This window comes from Mytilus edulis, chromosome 12 (assembly GCF_963676685.1).
Source record: "Mytilus edulis chromosome 12, xbMytEdul2.2, whole genome shotgun sequence".
Classification (NCBI taxonomy): domain Eukaryota; kingdom Metazoa; phylum Mollusca; class Bivalvia; order Mytilida; family Mytilidae; genus Mytilus; species Mytilus edulis.
Genome location: NC_092355.1, coordinates 30,597,562 through 30,616,937, shown reverse-complemented (window position 1 = coordinate 30,616,937; position 19,376 = coordinate 30,597,562). Strand labels below are relative to the sequence as shown.

Sequence of the window (19,376 nt, the reverse complement as noted above, 5' to 3'; positions counted from 1 at the left end):
CATCATTATCATGCATGTATGTCTATGGCGGACTCTTAAATTAAGGATGAACTACAATATACTATCCATATTCAACAAAGCAACACATGAGAAAACATTTGTTCATAACTACAAAAACAGTTTACTAATATAGAATATTATTCAATAGCTTTAGGCAATGGTTGCATAATTGTTACTCTTGGTCGTCCGTCCTTCCGTTTGTCCCGTTTTAGTTTCAGCACTCATCATGCTCATATTAAAGTTTTTTTCGTCCAAATTGTATGAAAATCTTTTATAACAGTATCAATTGTTTTCATAACTGTATACTAGGTGTTATATAGTATGAAAATGTTAAAATAATATGTCTGTTTAATGAAAAGTTGTATTCGTAAATCTTAATAAAAAGGTCTCCAAACAAACAAAAATCGATTATTTGACGATCTCAATGAATATTTGTAAACAAAGCGCAAGACTATAAAAATGCACTGTAGTCATGTTAGGAAGCTTCCATTTGATTTTTAATGGGAGGAGGAGGCTAGGATGAAAAATGTTGTCCAGCATTGTCAGTTGTAATCTCTGTCCTGCCTTTAAAAATCTTTAAAACTTACAAAACTATTTTCGGAGGAAAGCCTGAAACGTTTATAATTACTGTTATAGAAAAGGTCATTTGGCCGAGTTTTGTAAGTAAAATAATGTGTAATAACTGCTCATCTACAATGATCATAAGTCTAGAAATCTGTTGACATCACTCTTTATACTACATACATTTACGAGCGGCATTTGATTTTAATACTGTTTCAATATGAAATAACGGTGACGCTGGGCACTGGCGGATCTAGAAATTTTCATAAGTGGGGGCCCACTAACTGCTTAAGAGGGGGGCCACTCCAGTCACGCTTCAGTGATTCCCTATATAAGCAACCAATTTTTTCCCCAAAAAGGGTGGGACCGGGCCTCCTGGGCCCCCCTTCCTAAATCCGTCTCTGCTGGGTATACACAAAGAAGTGAATGCTAAAACATGAGTATAATTGTAATTAAAATTTAGTCATTTGTTGTCAGTTATACTCATGCTTTCTATCAAGACGTCACCGTTTTAACTTTAGAAGAATCTTCTTTTATGAAAGACTAAACTTGTCATTTCAATAGTAATAAATTAAGGCCAATTCAACCCCATATCACCACTTCTCCCGTACAAAAACACCGGGGTCCAAACTGCTAATAAGAGGAACCCGGAAGACAAAAACTGAAGGAAGCGGAGGGGCGGTAATCTCACTTAAAAACAAGTACACTATGTAAGGCAGTGGTGGATTATTTGATCCAATGTCTGTTCAGTACCCCATTAGCCAAGTAAGTCAAATGACGGACTGGGCTGTCCCGGTGGAGATCATTTCCCTGGTTCAGCCACGGCAGCCGGATTGGTTCAGGCCGGATGAAAGAAAAGCAAATTATTTCCCCCTTTCGTTCTTTCTACCTTTCTTTCCTTCTTTCCTTTACATTATAGTTCTTTCTTTTTATTATTCTTTCTACAAGTTGCATTAAATATATTTGGCTTAATCTTATAAAATTGCTCTATTTCTTGTGCCAACCGGAAGCATTGCGTATTGATCAAGATGGACAGTTCAACGTGCAATGTAGATGTATATGTAGATATCATTTAATATTCATATTCAGTATAGAAATTTCAGCTAAAAATACAGGAAAGAGTAAAGGTTGGCGATCACTTTCTATTTATTTCTTATATGTTTTTGTCAAGTCATTATGACACTAATATTGTGTCAGATGGTCATTTACTAGAAGACTCATTCAATGGGAACGTCAGTTCGACCTGTACTAATCAGTTAAATAAACATTCCTACCGCTAACGTGTAGCCAGAAGAACTATCTAAATCTTTTTATACTGCAATCAGCTATTTTACTATACAGATAAAGCTATACGTATAAACGTTAGCTTTATACGTCAATGACCTCAACTCACCTATAAGCCCCGCCTACTTACAACGTCACGTCACAACCATGACAATGTGTAGTAACAATGGTCAAACTTTTATGAATTTTAACCTGTTATGTCTTCAAATTGGTAATTTATATACCATGTTTATCAAATGTTATTAATTAAATTCAGTTTCCCTTTCTGAGGGGGAGGACAGGGGTAAGGGAGACAGGGAGAAAGGGGGTAGGAGAAAGGAGAAAGGGGGTGGGAGAAAGGAGAAAGGGGGTAGGAGAAAGGAGAGGAAGGCTGGGAGAAAGGAGAAAAAGTTGGAGAAAGGAGAAAAAATAAAATATCTCTCCTTTTAAAAAATTTTCTAATATTTCAAGAAAAAATATCTCAAAAGGAGATGTTTTATTCTAATGGGAGAAAGGAGAACGGGGGTAGGAGAAAGGAGAAGAGGGGTGGGAGAAGGGAGAAGGGTACCCCCCTGTCCTCCCCCTCCTTTCTAATTCCTTAAATTGTCAATGCTTACCGCCTAGACTACGCTCATAGGGAAATACCCCAAAATGGTACCCCAAGGGGGAAATTCCAAACACTTTTAATAATATTTGTTTCATATTTTTATTATTTTTTATTTTTTTTTTATCGATTTCAGTATAAAAACAATATACGTATAGTGTCTTGAAATATGAAATTTATTTGTATTCGGCACGAAACGGGAAAATGCTCGGTAGAACCTCACATTTTCCTGTTTCTAAGCCTCATACAAATAAATTTCATATTTCAAGACACTATACGTATATTGTCTAATTATACAAGTTTTAAAAACTTTATAAAAATATCGATAGTGTCATTATATAGGTCATGGATTACTGATCAATATAATCTAGGACATGGTTTAAGTATATATTAAATAGCTTTGGTACATGTACATGTAGTTAATACAAACTTTTCATTTTTTCATTTGTAATCAAGACATCGACATTTAATCAAAATGCCTGCTAAATACAAAATATCTTACTTCGACATCAGAGGAAAAGGAGAATTGCCTCGACTTGTTTTTGCTGCAGCTGGAAAAGATTTTGAGGACGAAAGATTAAGTGGCGATAAATGGACAGCTTTTAAACCAAGTAAGAGGAGGCGGATATAGGGTGTAAAAATAGTGGGGATGTGGGATTAGGTGTAGAAAATTAATGTTTTTTATATTTGGGGTAAAGAAGGGAAACAAGAAGGGAAGTTTACAAACTTACAAAAAAAAATCTAGATTTCGAAATAGAGGACGGGATATTAGGTGGCGATGAATGGACAGCTTTTAAACCAAGTAAGAGAGAAGAAATAACGTTTTGGGGGAATTTTGAATACTAAGGGGGTAAAAAGTGTGGATGGAGGAAACAAGAATAAGCTGTGGTATATAGGGGTAAAACAAAACAGTGGAATATGGGGCGGGGGGAGGGGGGGGGGAGTTAAAATTACAAAGCAGCAAGATTTGGAAGATGACACCAGTAAAATCAGATCGAATATTTTATATTTTTGTATAATCATATAAAACGGTTTATATGGGTCAACTTTAATTTATGTTGTTTATTTGATTCACTCGGAATATCTTGTGGGGAAGGGTGTTGGTCGGAGGAATTATTTTATTATCAAATTGTTTGATTCTTGATATAAAAAAAAATAATATTTTAAAGGGGTAATTAAGGGTAAACGAACAAAATATTTTGTATTTATTTTATAGTAAGAAAAAAAAACCCACATAAGGTTCAAAATAATATTGTGTTCTTAAATCGTATTGAAAATTATAAATGACGTTTGTCCAGGAAACAAACTACCCATCCCCCTTTTCCCTACCCTACCTAAAGGGGAATGATCGGTAGCATGCTAAAAATTACATAGAATCACGGCCATCACAACATTAGACGATCTTCACAGTAATCAAATAGATAAGAATATGTTTAAGAGTTCTGAAAGGCCAAAGGGATAAACTACAAAATTGAATATATTTTTACCTTTTTATATCGGGGTGTTATACGACAAGAAAAAGCTTAAATAAATATTTGTGCTATTGTTTGTCTGTTTGTCTTTTTCATTTTAAGCCATGGCGTTGTCAGTTTATTTTAGATTTATGAGTTTGACTGTCCCTTTGGTATCTTTCGTCCCTCTTTCATTTGCGAAACAAACCATTTTTTATTTCCGCCTTTTCGATTATTTCAAATTCTTTTAAGGTTGAATTGCAATTTTTTATTTATTGTTTCATTTTTTTCCCAGCCTGTTATTTTCTCATTTAGACCATAGTACAAACATTCTTTCAAATTTAAAATAATCGTGCTTACGGCGGTATATTTGTAATTGTGTTTAAAGCTGTTCTCGTTTTAAAACTTTAAATTTGTAGGTCAATCAAAATTAATCGATTTGAAATATTTTAAACGGCTTTAAATATTAAGAACTCGCAAATCATGTTTGGTTATACATGTAAATGCAATGCAATGCATTACTAAATTAGTAAATTTTGCCTTTTGTTAAACAATTTAAAAAAAAGGCAAAATTTACTAATTTAGTAATGAACATGTACTGGTAGTCATTAAATGCATTTCTCTTTGTCATGCAATTATCAAATTGACGTATTTTTTTCGTATATAGCCGATTGCATTGGGTATGTAGGTAAAGGAAATATCTTTGGTAAGCTTACATGCTAGCTAAAGCCTGAGGACATTATAATTTATGTAAACTACCCTCCGTTAAGAGTAGACTAGTCCAACAGATAACCAATATATCTGTCTGTAGGACTAGACTACTGCGAAAGGAAGGTACAATACCCTACGTAATAATGACTTCACGGTTCACCTAGCAAGCAAGATAACCGAAGATATTACCTTTACCTACACGGACAATGTAATTGGCTGTAATTGTTGAAAGCTGCATATCCTTCTTCATTAATCAAAATATCTCTGACAAAAAGATAATTTTATCAAGCTAACACCCTCACAGCAATATCAATAAATAACACAGTTTGCAATAAAATTGAGAAAAAAAAATATTGACATTATTAAAAACATGAGTTTATGATTTATTTCAGAAACACCTTATGGTCAGATGCCTGTATTAACTGTGGATGATAAAACTATGATTAACCAGACCGGTGCCATTGCCCGATACCTTGCGCGTGAATTTGGTAAGATTTATTTATATTAACGTCTGAAAGCACTGTTCGAAAAACGCTAATCGATGAAATGGTTTATCGGTGATTTTTTTTCTGCATGAAAATATTATATTACACAAAAGAGTACATATAAAACATAATGCAGAATAATACAATGTATTAGTGTTTACTATATATGTTATTTTATAATTCTTTGCAATGTGTTTCTGAGGTTAAGCAAACTGCAAATTAACACATGTCATGCACATTTTGTTCATCTGTAAAGGTCTTTGGTGAATATTTACAGTATCATAAGTTTACGTGTGTGCATCTGTATAAGTTAAATTCTCGAAAAAAAAGGACTGGTATTGAAATAAACATATCCTTCCAATTGATATCTTATCGTGTGTTTTTCTATGTTGTGATGTTATACTATTGTTTCTGAAAAAGGGAGAAGGTTTGGTAACATTAAAACGTTTAATCCCGCTGGAAATGTTTTTGCACCTGTCCTAAGTCAGGAATCTGATGTACAGTAGTTGTCGTTTGTTTATGTAATGTATACGTGTTTCTCGGTTTTTTTTTATATAGATTAGACCGTTGGTTTTCCAGTTTGAATGGTTTTACACTAGTCATTTTGGGGCCCTTTATAGCTTGTTGTTTGGTGGGAGCCAGGGCTCCGTGTTGAATTAAGGCCGTACCTTGACCTATAATGGTTTACTTGTATAAATTTTTATTTGGATGGAGAGCTGTCTCATTGGCACTCATACCACATCTTCCTATATATACATGATATATATATGTTGTATGAGATTAACCAACTTCATCCTTAAAGACCAAACTACAAATATATTGACAATAGCAGGTCATCGTACGGCCTCCAAGAACACCGTGGATATTCAATGAAAAAATAGGAGCGGATTGATTGGTGATTGAGATTGTTCCCGGGGTTGTACCTCTTTTGTTTATATCATTTGAACGTTACATGGTGTTCCAGGGGTTGGATAATGTCTCTCCATAAAAAAAACTAGCCGCAACGATATAGTCAACGATACTGAGAGTATAGCGATTTTATCAAACAATTAAAACTTATTTTTCTAAGAGCTGTCAGTTTAACTAAAATGAAGGAATATAGAAATATGGCTTAAACTTAACGAATTTGGAAATGAAGATCCCTCACTCAATTTTTATTTTTTTTAAACTATTTCAACATTTAACAGGGTTGTATGGTTCAAATAATATGGAAAATACAAAGTGTGACATCATCATTGAAACAACAGTTGATGTCTTAACTGCTATGATTAAATTACATTTCGAAAAGGATGAAGCACAAAAGGTAATGTATTTAATATGTAGGTAAACTTTATTGCACAATAACTTACAAATACAAGTAAAATACGTACATGCATGTACAAGAACACAAAAAGGAACAATCAAAACATGCAAAATTGAATGCTGGTCCTCGAAAGGTTCATAGTTTAATAACTGAATCACTGAGGTTGAAGGTGAGTTCGAATTTTAGGCTTGGACGTTGTATGTGTGTGTTTGACTCTAATCTGAAGTGAGTAAGATTGTCAGTTTACATACCGAATTTTGATGGTTCTCTCTGGGGACTCATGGTTCCTACATCAATTAAATTGACCGCTTTGGTATAGTGAACAGCCTACAATGTGGCGTTAACCATCATCAATCAATTAATCAATCAGTCAATAATATACAAATTACTATATTTCTAAAGACTAACTCCAATATACTAAACAAGTTCATGGATGGGGCTAAGCATTAACACGATTAAGATATTGAAATGCTAGCATGTTTTGTCTGAGATTGGCATACACATCAGGTCGTATTGATATCGTATTGAGCATAAAGACTAATTTACCTACAAAAATCTCAATAATATAGATCCTCAAACCGATTTACATTCGAACATCTCAACAATATAGAGCATCAAGACCAATTAACCTACGAAAATCTTCACAATAATGTACATGTAGATCAATCAGGGTTGAGATCAATATCGTAGCAGCTACGTAGTCGTACGTAGCTGCTATCAATATATATGTAACAACTAGTCTATAGCTACACGTTCAATAGTCAAAATATACGTAACACTGCGTAGCTGCTTCGATATTGAACGCAGCCCAGGGCAGATACATCCACGATAATCGTAATATCGTTCATATGATCTCATTTAGCACGGAGATTAACAATCGTCGTAAGACAAGTTTTTATGAAAATAAGGAGATACAGTGCAAAACGAGAACAGAGTTCGTTCAAATAACTTTGATATAAGCAATTATACGTCACTGCAAGACCTTCAACACTGGAAAAAACACATTTAACAGACTGTCTTATACCATCATTTCATAGTAAGTAGCTTAAAACTTGCAATTGTTCATTTCAATCTTTGTATTTGTTTATCTAGGAAGAACTTGGTAAAAAGTTTAGTACCGAAGTTTTGCCCCAATTTTTAACATATTTGTGCAAGGTACTCAAAGAAAATGGAGGAAAGTTTCTCGTTGGATCGAAGGTAACAAATATATATATAAAGCAAAGCATTTGGACCAGTAGAACATATAATTTGTTTTGATTAAATAGAGAATAAACGAAACATGTGACGTTTTAATGATAATCCATTTCTGGAGCCAATGTGCATGTAGCCTCCATGATCCAGTGATCTTATGCAATAACGTATCCCTGACCTATCGACACTGATGGTGTGTGTTCGAATCCAACAAGCGGCTCTATTATTAATTGACTAGGATTGAAAGTAATCCTTTTGAAGGTCGATGGTTCTATCCGAGAACTCCGAGTTTCTGCATCAATGAAAGTTTCTGCATCAATGAAAACTGACCTTCAAAAAATAGTCTAATAGCTCTATGGTACTGAAGTGGCGTTAAACAACAATCAATCTAGTCAGTATAGTCTTATTTTAGAATATTTAGATTTTGAATCAATTGAATATGACAGTTCTTGTCCATTCGTTTTTTATGCGTTTTGTTATTTGATTTTGCCATGTGATTATGGACTTTCCCAATTGATCTTCCTCTAAGTTCAGTATTTTTGTGATTTTACTTTTTTTTGACTGTTGGCAATCAGTTTCCTTTTTTGACCACGTGATTAATTTGAATTAAAATGGCATATTTCTTAGAAGCTTTGTCATTTAAAATTATTTTAAAAAAATTAGAAAAAGTAAATGCAAGATATTATTCTCTCTTTTTTATTATTTGTAGTTGACAGTTGCGGATATGGCTGCTTTTGACATGCTTGATAAACTAACATGTAACCCAACGATGGGTGAAGGCGTGTACAAAGACTTTGCTGAAGTAAAAAAGTTTTACGAAAGTGTAAAAACAAATGCTAATGTACAGAAATATTTAGAGAAGCGACCGGCAGCAGACATGTAAATCAAGGAACATACTCATTTTTTTTTTTCATTTATTTATTCAAATTTTTACATGGTTTTACATTAACAAACATAAGAATGTGAACAAATACTTGAAATTATTTACATCGTATACAATAGTACATGTTATTTGTACCTTTTTTTATTTTTATAGTTATCTGTTTATTGAATGTGTTTTACAAATTGCAATTTTCTGAATTAAAATATGATGAAGCTGTTTTATTGTAATATTATTAATTATGTAGCAGTGAAAAATCTCTCATCAAAGATTTCAGGCGTATAATTTTATACGCTAGCTGTGCGTTTCGTCTAATTTCAAACCACTCAGCAGTGACGCTCGAATAAAAAGTGTTATAGCGCTTTAAAAAAAATAATGGGTCGAAAAAAAAAAAAAATAATTGGCCATGGGTTCTAAAATATAAAGGTCAAAAAGATGAAATTAAAAAATGAAGATCCCCATTCAGAGCCGGCCTCTATCGTGTGTTTCACAGAACAGGATCTGGATGGGATCGTTTACAGAATAGACAATAATAGAGTAAACAAGAATGTGTCCATAGTAAACGGATGCCCCATTCGCACTATAATTTTCCATGTTCAGTAGACCGTGAAATTGGGGTCGAAACTTTAATTTGGAATTAAAATTAGAAAGATCATATCATAGGGAACATGTGTACTAAGTTTCAAGTAGTTGTGACTTTAACTTCATCAAAAACTACCTTGACCAAAAACTTTAATCTGAACTTCGCACTTTCATTTTCTATGTTCAGTTGATCATGAAATTGGGGTCAAAACTATAATTTGGCATTAAAATTAGAAAGATCATATCATGGGGAACATGTGTACTAAGTTTCAAGTGGATTGGACTTCAACTTCATCAAAAACTACCTTGACCAAAAACTTTAACCTGAAGTCGGACGAACGAACGAACGAACGAACGAACGAACGAACGGACGGACGAACGGACGAACGAACGGAGGCACAGACTAGAAAACATAATGCCCCTCTACTATCGTAGGTGGGGCATAAAAATATAAAGATTCGAAAAAGAGGGAGGCTAAAATATAAAGAATATATCAGGAGTAAAACTAAACAGGTATATATTAGTACATGTATACACATGCATTGTAGAGTACATGTGTGTATATATATGAATGGCTTCGTAGTAAGTATAACATATACACGTAAGCATAAATGTTTACAAATTATCTAACAAGTGGTTCCTGAACATTGGCAAGGCAGGATGCCAAAAAAAACCATCTGATTAGCTATTGCTGTCAATGAAAGAGGAATCTTCCCAATAAGTAATAACACGTTCTATAAATCTTGTGAATTTGGTTCTTTTGCCAAGAATTGGTGGTATATTTAACACAGTAAAATTGAGAATGGAAATGGGGAATATGTCAAAGAGACAACAACCCGACCATATAGCAGACAACAGACGAAGGCAACCAATGGGTCTTCAATGCAGCGAGAAACTCCCGCACCCGGAGGAGTCTTTCAGCCGGCCCCTAAACAAATAAGTTACTAGTTCAGTGATAATAGACGTCATACTAACAGTGGCGTAGCTAGGTCATTTTCAAGTGTACGCCCGAACCTCGGTCAGGCCCTATTGGATCCAGGCCAATGTAGATGAGCGGATGCTAAGCCTCCGTAAGTTTTAAAATTACCGAGAATGACATACCATTCCTGTCATTGAAAACTCATATCAATAACAACATTCTTTAGATTCAAAATGGTTACTTTTTTTATGTTTAACCTATTCATAGTCTATTTAGAATCGTAAATGAACATGACTCGGAAATGATTAATTTTCTGAGTTGTTCATGTGCAATATTAAAGTGTGTAAATGGAACCCTAACTCTCGCCTGAAATTCCTCCCCGCGAAAAGTTTATTCATTTATCAGTCCATTACAGGATTTAAACAAAAGAAATGTTTTCATTTAATTTCTGCACAAGTTTCATGACAAAATATGGAGGTTTATAAATTTATCATGTAAATTAACTCGACATCATAGATACCAGAATGGAAATTTATTCTTGTGCTATACGCGTTTTCCTCCAAGAAAGTTTCATAAACTTTGACCACGGTTTTACAAATAATTTATAAGTACCAAATTTTAACCTCAGAATGTAAATACTTCAAGAAATTCCTTTTAAAAACCCATGAATACGGGAAAATTCATCATATATAATTTCGTCATGATGCGCATGATGCGAGTATAGAAATCACGGTAGATTTAGACTTTGACAGAAAATGAACAAATATATAAATACATGTATGACACCAATTTTGTCATTTTTATTCCAAATTACAAGCAATTGAAGAAAGACTTAGAAGGTTGATGTACTGTTAACCAATTCTTTTAATAATATCTAGATGAAAATATTTTGTTTTACCAAATTCAAGTGTATGTCCGGGCGTTTTAACGTAAACGTAGCTACGCGCATGACTAAACTCCGAATTATACACAAGAAACTAAAATAAAAAAATCATACAAGACTAACAAAGACCAAAAAAACAAACGCAGAACAGTAAGCATACTAAAACTCAGTTTAAGAGACGTCCGAGTCCAATGTCAGAATAGGTAACAAAAGAAACTAAACAAAATGACAATTATACATAAATTAACAAAGGACTACTAGCAGTTCATGACATGTCAACTCCAGACCTCAATTAAACTGGTTGAAATCATATGAATATCAAGCACAATTCTTCCCGTTAGGGGTTTAGTATTATACCATCATAAAATATATGACAAGAACATATTGACTGCTGGTTGTGACATCAATAAGTCGTCTATGGTGAATCTCCGGTCTGCAAATATGAGATCTCCATTGGTGATTGATATACACTCACTCACCAGTTTCTCATTGTGTGTAACAGTGCAGGCATCGGATCGGGATGAATGTGAGTTGGTCCTTCCACACCGACGAAGTGTTTACTACACATGTATGCACAATTTCTGTCTTGTCTGCATGAGTCTCCAACATGCATTATTTACCGTGTCAATGGTTTCCACAATTGTATACGAGGTGGTAAATAATTCGAAAAAATGATGGTTGTTTAATGTAAAGTTGTATTCGCAAATCTTAAAAAAGGTCTCCAAACAACAAAAAATGTCCTTTATTTGACGATCTCAAAGAATATTTGTAAACAAATCACAAGTAATACAAAATTAATGTACTGTTAAGTCATGCAACAAAGTATCGGAAATAAACGTGTACCGCTACAACAATTCTTTTTCAATTCTGAAAATGAAGCCAGTGTCTTCAAAAGTTAGAAGGCTTTATAAAGTTTACATAGATTTTTTTTATAGAAACGACTGTAAAGTTTACTTTTATAGAAAGGGCCATCTGGCCGAGTGGTCTAAGTATAATAATAATTCATTTACAGTGATCTTGAGTCTAGCAATCTCTGGCTCGCTCTTTATATTACATAAATGTACGACCGATATTTGAATAAAACCCTGTTTCAATATAAAATATCGGTAACGCTGGGTATACACCAATAAGCGAATGCGTATAAAATGAAGTCATTTATTGTTTATTTATAAACAAAAAGATACGCGGACTTTCTAACAAGTCATCGTATTAGATTTAGAAGATGCATCTATAATTATAGACTAAAATGTGTATCTCTTACATGCTTTTGCCAAGTCATTATGACATTACTGGGTCAAATGGTCATTTACTGGAAGATTCTTCCTATGGAAACGTCTGACCTGTACTAATCCGTTGAATAAACATATTGACTGCTTACGTGTAGCCAGTAGAACTATCTAGATCTTATTTTATACAAATTTAAAGTTATATATTGATGGTGTCAATATATAGGATATGGATTTATGACAAAATCTAGGACATGGTCTTAGTATACTGTATATTAAATAGCTTTGGTAGTTAATTCATATACTTTTCATTTTTTCATTAGCAATCAAGATATAAACATTAAATCAAAATGCCTGCTAAATTCAAAATATCTTACTTCGACATCAGAGGAAGAGGAGAATTACCTCGACTTGTGTTTGCTGCAGCTGGAAAAGAGTTCGAGGACGAGAGATTAGGTGGCGATAAATGGACAGCTTTTAAACCAAGTAAGAGACTTAGAGAGGATAAATGACACACGTTGGCCTCTGTTATACTTAAGGGGTAGAAAACTGTATAAGTGGGAAATATAGGGGTAAAAATTAGGGATAGGTGGCGATAAATGGACAGCTTTTAAATCAAGTAAGAGGGGAGATATGACATGTTTTAGGGAATTTGGAATACTAAGGCGGGAGGGGGGGTAAACAAGTGAATTGTGGATGTGGAAAACAGGGATAAAAACTGGGGCATATAGGGGTAAGAACAGTGGGATCTGGGAAAAGAGGGGGTGAGTGAAAATTACAAAAAGCGAGATTTATAGATGACACCAGTAAGATCAGATCAAATATAGTTTATTATATATTATATAAATACAGCCTTTGTATGAGGTCGATACAAGGATATATTGACCTGAAAGAAGTATATTGACTGAGGACGAAGTCTGAGGTCGATATACTTCTTTGGGTCGATATATCCTGTATTGACCTCATACAAAGGCTATATTTGTTATATTATTTATTTCCGACCATGTTTGTATCAAAATCGTCATTTAGGTTTGTTGGAACTTTATAGATATTACATTGTCTCCTTGACAATAATAACATATTAGTTGTTATTTCATTTACTTCTTTTTTTGGACATCTTATGTATTTGAAGATTTTTGTTCGTCAAATAATCGATATCATTTGTTTCAAATTGTTAAACAATATCCTGAAATTCATTACATGACGTCACAAAGTATATCGGTTTTTAGATATTCTAAAAATAACCGTGCAATATGCTTTTTGCCGGTCAATATGCTTTTTGCTATCCGCCGTTTTCGCTCTACCTTCGAGAATATAGTTTAACATGTGACTATCCCTAAACGAATCAAATTTGTTAAAATATACGAATTAATAATATATATATATATATAAAATGGTTCATGTGAGGTCAACTTCTATTTATGTTGTTTAGTTGAATATCTTGTTTGTGTGTTTGAGGGGAGGGGGGAGTTTGCGGGGGAGAATATATTTTATTATCAAATTGTTTGATTCTTAATTCTTAATAAAAATAATACTATTACAGAAGGGTGATTGGAAAACGAACAAAATATTTTGTATTTATTTTACAGTAAGGGAAAAAATAAATAAAACATTAAAGTTCAAATTCAAATAACATTGTGTTCTTGTGTCTTATTGAAAAACGATTATACCGTAAAAAAACTACCCCCTTCTCTACCCCGAAAAAATTAGGAATGATCAGTACAATACTGCAAACTTCATAGAATTATGGCCATCATCATAAGACGATCTTCACAATTACCAAATCGAGAAAAGAATATTTTTAAGAGTTCGGAAAGGCCGAAGATGAAGGCTATCACATAGAATAGTTTTATCTTTTTACCTCGGGGTGTTATACGACAAGACAAACCTTAAAATATACATTATCTATAACTTATTTTCGGTGCTTTGCTTTTGTGCCAATTGGCATTTCATTTGTGGCAAAACAAATCTTTCATTTGCGCAACAAACCATATTTCATTTGACTAAATAAAACTTTTTTTTTGCGCCAATAATACAGGTTTGCTGATAGTTGTCCATTATTACCTATTCTTTATATATTATCACATAACAATTTAAAAAAAAATTAAGGTTAAATTGGGTTTTTTCCTTCTTTTTTTTTTTCTTATAGCCTGTTATTTTCTCATTCAGACCCTCGTACAAAAATTCTATCAAATCTAAAATAACCGTGCTTATTCGCAGCATATTTGTAATTGGGATTAAAGATGTCATCGTTTTTAAACTTTAAATTTGAAGGTCAATCAAAATTAATCGAATTTCTATCTTATAAACGGATTTAAATAAGAACTCGCAAATCAGCTTTTTTTAAAATAGAAATGCAATGCCACAAAATTTATTCAAGCAAACGGCAAAATGAACATCGTGTATTTATAAATGTACATGTATTGAAAGTCATTAAATACGTTTCACTTTGTCGTGCAATGTCTTAAAATAGCATCAAATCACTGTATTTGTTGAAAGCTGCATATCTGTCTCCATTTATCAAAATATCTTGGTGACAGAGAAAATAAATTATACAGCTAACACCCTCACAGCAATATCAATAGATAACACAGGTGTAGCTAATTGCAATAAAATTGAGAAAAAAAAATGTTTGAAAACCATGAGTTCATGATTTATTTCAGAAACACCATATGGTCAGATGCCAGTATTAACTGTAGATGATAAAACAATGGTTAACCAGACGGGTGCCATTGCCCGATACCTTGCCCGTGAATTTGGTAAGTTTATATTAAAGTCTGAAAGCACTGTTCGGAAATTGCTAATCGATAAAATGGTTCACTGTGGTTTATCGGTGTTTTTTTTCTGCGTTGTAATCTTACATTACACAAACGAGTACATGTATAACATAATGCTTAATCATACAATTCATTAGTGCTTGCAATATTGTATTTTATAGCTCCTTGAAATGTGTTTCTGAGGTTAGGCAAATTTCCAATAAACACATTTCACATCTTGTTTATTTGAAACAGCTTTTACGAATATTTACAATACAATTTATCAACAGTTAACGTCTGTGAACCTGTATAAGCCAAATCCTCAAATAGTATTACTATAGAAATGAATAGATGCCACTCTGGTATGATTGCCAATTAGTTCACTTTACGCTTAAAGACCAACTTACAAAGATATGAACAATTACAAGTCATCACACGGCCTCCAACAAACCATGGGATAACCAATGAATAAATAAGGGCGGATTCATTGGGTATAGAGGTTGTTCCGGAAGCTGTACCCCTTTTGTTTTAATTATTTGAACGTTGCATGGTGTTCCGGGGGTTGGAACCCCCCGTTTCGAGAAATGGCTGGATCCGCAAATGTCTCTTCAGCAAAATTAACTGTCTTCGAAGCGACTGTTTTTTCCTACCGAAGGTTGGTGGTTCTCTGTGGGCACGTCGGCTCCCTCCATCAATAAAAACTGGTATCCACTTTATAACCAATAATACTGAAAGTGGCGTTAAATACAAACTAGCAATCAATCAATCGAATCGGCTATGGTATAGTGATTTTGTAAAACACAATTAAAAATGAAATACCAATATTGTCTAAGTGCTTTCAGTTTAAAAAAAAAAGAATAGAGAAACATGGCTTATATTAAAGAATGTTAAAATGAAGATTCCCACCAGCTCCCTACTTATTCTTTTTAACTATTGTAACAGGGTTGTATGGTTCAAATAATATGGAAAACACAAAGTGTGACATCATCATTGACACTACATTTGACGTCTTCAATGCTATGGTTAAACTACATTTCGAAAAGGATGAAGCTAAAAAGGTACGTATTTCTTAATATGTAGATCAATTTTATTGCAAAATTACGTACAAAAACTAATAAATACGTATATACAAGAGCACAACAAATTAACAATTAACATGCATGTGAGATTAAATTTTGGACATCGATAGCTGAGTTGTCTAACGAAGTTGAAGGTGCTTTCAACTTCAATTGTCAGTTTTTCTGTCTCCCTCATTTCTAAAGACTTAAATAAAAACTCCAATATGACAAACATGTTCAGGGATGGGGCTTAGCATTGGAAGGATCATGATACTGAAATGCTGGCATGTTGTGTCTTAGATGAGCATAACAATCTGGTCGTAATGACATCATATTGAGCACGAAGACAAAATTGCAATAATACAGAGCATCAAACTGATTACTTTCGAGATTCTCAATAATATAGAGCATCAAGACCGATTTACCTACGAGAATCTCAAGAATGTAGAGCATCAAGACCGATTTACCTACGAGAATCTCAATAATGTAGAGCATCAAGACCGATTTACCTACGAGAATCTCAATAATATAGATCATCAAGACCGATTTACCTACGAGAATCTCAATAATATAGATCATCAAGACCGATTTACCTACGAGAATCTCAATAATATAGATCATCAAGACCGATTTACCTACGATAATCTCAATAATATAGAGTATCAAGGAGAATCTTAATAATATAAAGCATCAAGACAGATTAACCGACTAGAATCTCAACAATATAGAGCATCAAGAATCTCAATAATGTAGAGCATCAAGACCGATTTACCTACTAGAATCTCAACAATATAGAGCACCAAGACCGATTTACCTACGAACATCTTAATAATGTAGACCATCGGAAAAGATTTATCTACGAGAATCTCAAATGTTCAAATGTTCTCAAATAGCACTGAGAATAACCATCGTGAGACTGGTTTATATCAAAATAAGGAGATGTAGTATAATTGCAAAATGAGCTGACAACTTTTTAACAGACTTCGGTCAAATAACGTTGATATAAGCAATTATAGATCACCGTACGACTTTCAACAATTAGACCAAACAGATACCAGATATGGAATTTCTTGCGCTATTATTTGATAGTAATTTCAAAATTGCAATTGTTTATTTCAATCATTTTATTTTCTTATCTAGGAAGAACTTGGTAAAAAGTTTAGTACAGAAGTTTTGCCCCAGTTTTTCACATATTTGTGCAAGTTACTCAAAGAAAATGGTGGAAAATTTCTTGTTGGTTCAAAGGTAACAAATATATATATATATATATTTGTTAAAACTTGTTAAAACAGTATTGTTAAAACTTGTGACACAAGAAGAAGGCCATTTGTTGAGCCGAAATATTTGTCAACACGATTTTATAACAACATTTTCGTTTAATAACACCTTATATCAGTACCGTTGTGCAAATCTTTAGACTGATATAATTTTTTCCTTATCTGCATAGTATCGCCTATTCTAGACGATCCGGTACATAGTAAATTTGCTGGTTGGTCCTTTTTATAGACTTTTATATATATATATATATATATATTAAGCAAAACAATCTTAAAATTGGCAAACCTAAGATTAGTTAAACACATTGAGGCCAGTAGAACATATATTTTGTTAGTAACTACTGTGGATTCATTATTATTCGTTGGATACCAATTTTCGTTGCTTTCGTGGGTACAGTTGAACCACTAACTTAAATCTGCAATGAATTATCAATTTTCTCTATGGTTGTGTGCAGATTTTTGCAAAACCACGAAATCAAATATCAACGAAATCATAAGTGTTCTACAATCCACCACGACAATTGATACCCACGAGCATAAACGAATCCACAGTTGATAGAGAATAAACGAAAAATATGACATTTAATGATATTCAATTTATCGATCTAATATGCGTTAACAACTTCCATATATATATATATATATTCTTTTGGAAAAAAGTAAGCGCAAGTTGTAATTGTCTCCTTTTTGTTTTTTGCAGTTGACTGTCGCAGACATGGCTGCTTTTGACATGCTTGATAAACTAACATGTAATCCAAAGATGGGAGAAGGGGTGTACAAAGACTTTACTGAAGTCAAAAAGTTTTATGAAAGTGTAAAGACAAATGCTAATGTACAGAAATATTTAGAGAAGCGACCGGCATCGGACATGTAAATCAAGGAACATACTCATCTTTATTTTATTCATTTATTTATTTAAACATTTAGATGGTTCTGCATTAACAGACATAAGTATGTGAACAAAAATTGAAGAATATTTACATCGTATACAATAATACATGTTTTTTGTACCTATTTATTTTATAGTTATCTGTTTACTGAATCTGTTTTACAAATTGCAATTTACTGAATTAAAATATGGTGAAGCTGTTTTTTATTGTAAAATAATTATTTATACCATTTCGTCTGCAAAAGACTCAGCAGTGATCGACGCTCGAATAAAAAAAATTATAACGCTATAAAAAGTGAGCGAGTGTATACACAAACATATATACAAACAACTAAGACATTCTATTCCATTTTTTAATATCAATGCTGTAATAGAAAGGTCTAGATAGGCTTTACAGAATAGACAAGAATGGACAAAAAAATGTAGAATAAGGGCCAAAACAAATATGTAATTATTGAGAAAAATGGGCCGAAAAAATATAGAATGGAAAACCTTTGGCCATGGGTGCTAAAATATTAGGAATATTTAATAAGGGTCAAAAGGTCAAAATAGAGAAAGAATAGAGAAAAATGGTATAAAAAGATGAAAATAAAGACATGAAGATTCCCATTCAGAGTCGGCCTCTGACATTCCCATTCAGAGTCGGCCTCTGACATTCCCATTCAGAGTCGGCCTCTGACATTCCCATTCAGAGTCGGCCTCTGACATGTCTGATGCGTGTTTAACAGACGAAGATCTAGATGGGATCGTTTACATAACGGTCAATAATGGACTAAACTTATAAAGATTCGAAACAAGGGAGGCTAAAATATAAAGAATATAATCATAAGTAAAACTAAACAGGTATATATTTGTACATGTACACAAATTTATTCTAGAGTACATTTGTGTATGTATGAATAGCCGCGAAATAAGAATAACGTATACACGTAAATATAACTGTTTACAAAAGTATTTAACAAGCTTAAGTGGTTCATAAAAATTGACAAGGCAAGATACCGCAACAACCATCTGATCAGCTATTGGTAACAATGAAAGAGAAATATTCCCACTAAATAATTTAAATTTCTTGACATGTTATAACTCTTTCTACATGAATTCTTGGATTAGCAATAAGTTTAGTTTTCACAGTTACCTCTTCTTCTGGAGTGAATTTGATTCTTTTGCTAAGAAATGGTGGCATATCAAACACTGATTGTCGTGACAGTAATAAGTAGTCTATTTGTGAATCCCCAGACTGCTAGCTGAGATCTCCATTGGTTATTGATATACACTCACTCACCTGTTCGTCATTTTGTTACAGTGCTGGCATCGGGTAGTAATTAATGTCAGTTGGT

At 33.2% G+C, this 19,376-nt stretch overlaps 2 protein-coding genes across 2 annotated transcripts; both read left to right on the top strand.

Annotated features, from left to right (window-relative positions):
- The first annotated feature begins 2,849 nt into the window (after positions 1-2,849).
- LOC139498239 (glutathione S-transferase 1-like) lies at positions 2,850-8,668 on the top strand. Its single transcript, XM_071286608.1, has 5 exons — positions 2,850-3,039; positions 4,983-5,078; positions 6,263-6,378; positions 7,471-7,575; positions 8,279-8,668. The coding sequence occupies exons 1-5, from the start codon at positions 2,904-2,906 to the stop codon at positions 8,450-8,452; spliced, it is 627 nt and encodes a 208-aa protein (XP_071142709.1). The 5' UTR covers positions 2,850-2,903; the 3' UTR covers positions 8,453-8,668.
- Positions 8,669-12,339: 3,671 nt separating this feature from the next.
- On the top strand, positions 12,340-18,239 carry LOC139498238 (S-crystallin SL11-like). The gene is made up of 5 exons (XM_071286607.1): positions 12,340-12,545; positions 14,723-14,818; positions 15,758-15,873; positions 17,014-17,118; positions 17,851-18,239. Exons 1-5 carry the CDS (start codon positions 12,410-12,412, stop codon positions 18,022-18,024), a joined length of 627 nt encoding a protein of 208 aa, XP_071142708.1. The 5' UTR covers positions 12,340-12,409; the 3' UTR covers positions 18,025-18,239.
- The last annotated feature ends 1,137 nt before the right edge of the window (positions 18,240-19,376 follow it).

Bases quoted from the DNA above. Each gene is read 5' to 3' on its own strand.
- LOC139498239 (XM_071286608.1), top strand. From the start codon at position 2,904: ATGCCTGCTAAATACAAAATATCTTACTTCGACATCAGAGGAAAAGGA. The intron at 3,040-4,982 runs GTAAGAGGAGGC...GATTTATTTCAG, and splicing joins ATGGACAGCTTTTAAACCAA to AAACACCTTATGGTCAGATG. The intron at 5,079-6,262 runs GTAAGATTTATT...AACATTTAACAG, and splicing joins ATACCTTGCGCGTGAATTTG to GGTTGTATGGTTCAAATAAT.
- LOC139498238 (XM_071286607.1), top strand. From the start codon at position 12,410: ATGCCTGCTAAATTCAAAATATCTTACTTCGACATCAGAGGAAGAGGA. The intron at 12,546-14,722 runs GTAAGAGACTTA...GATTTATTTCAG, and splicing joins ATGGACAGCTTTTAAACCAA to AAACACCATATGGTCAGATG. The intron at 15,874-17,013 runs GTACGTATTTCT...TTTCTTATCTAG, and splicing joins AAAAGGATGAAGCTAAAAAG to GAAGAACTTGGTAAAAAGTT.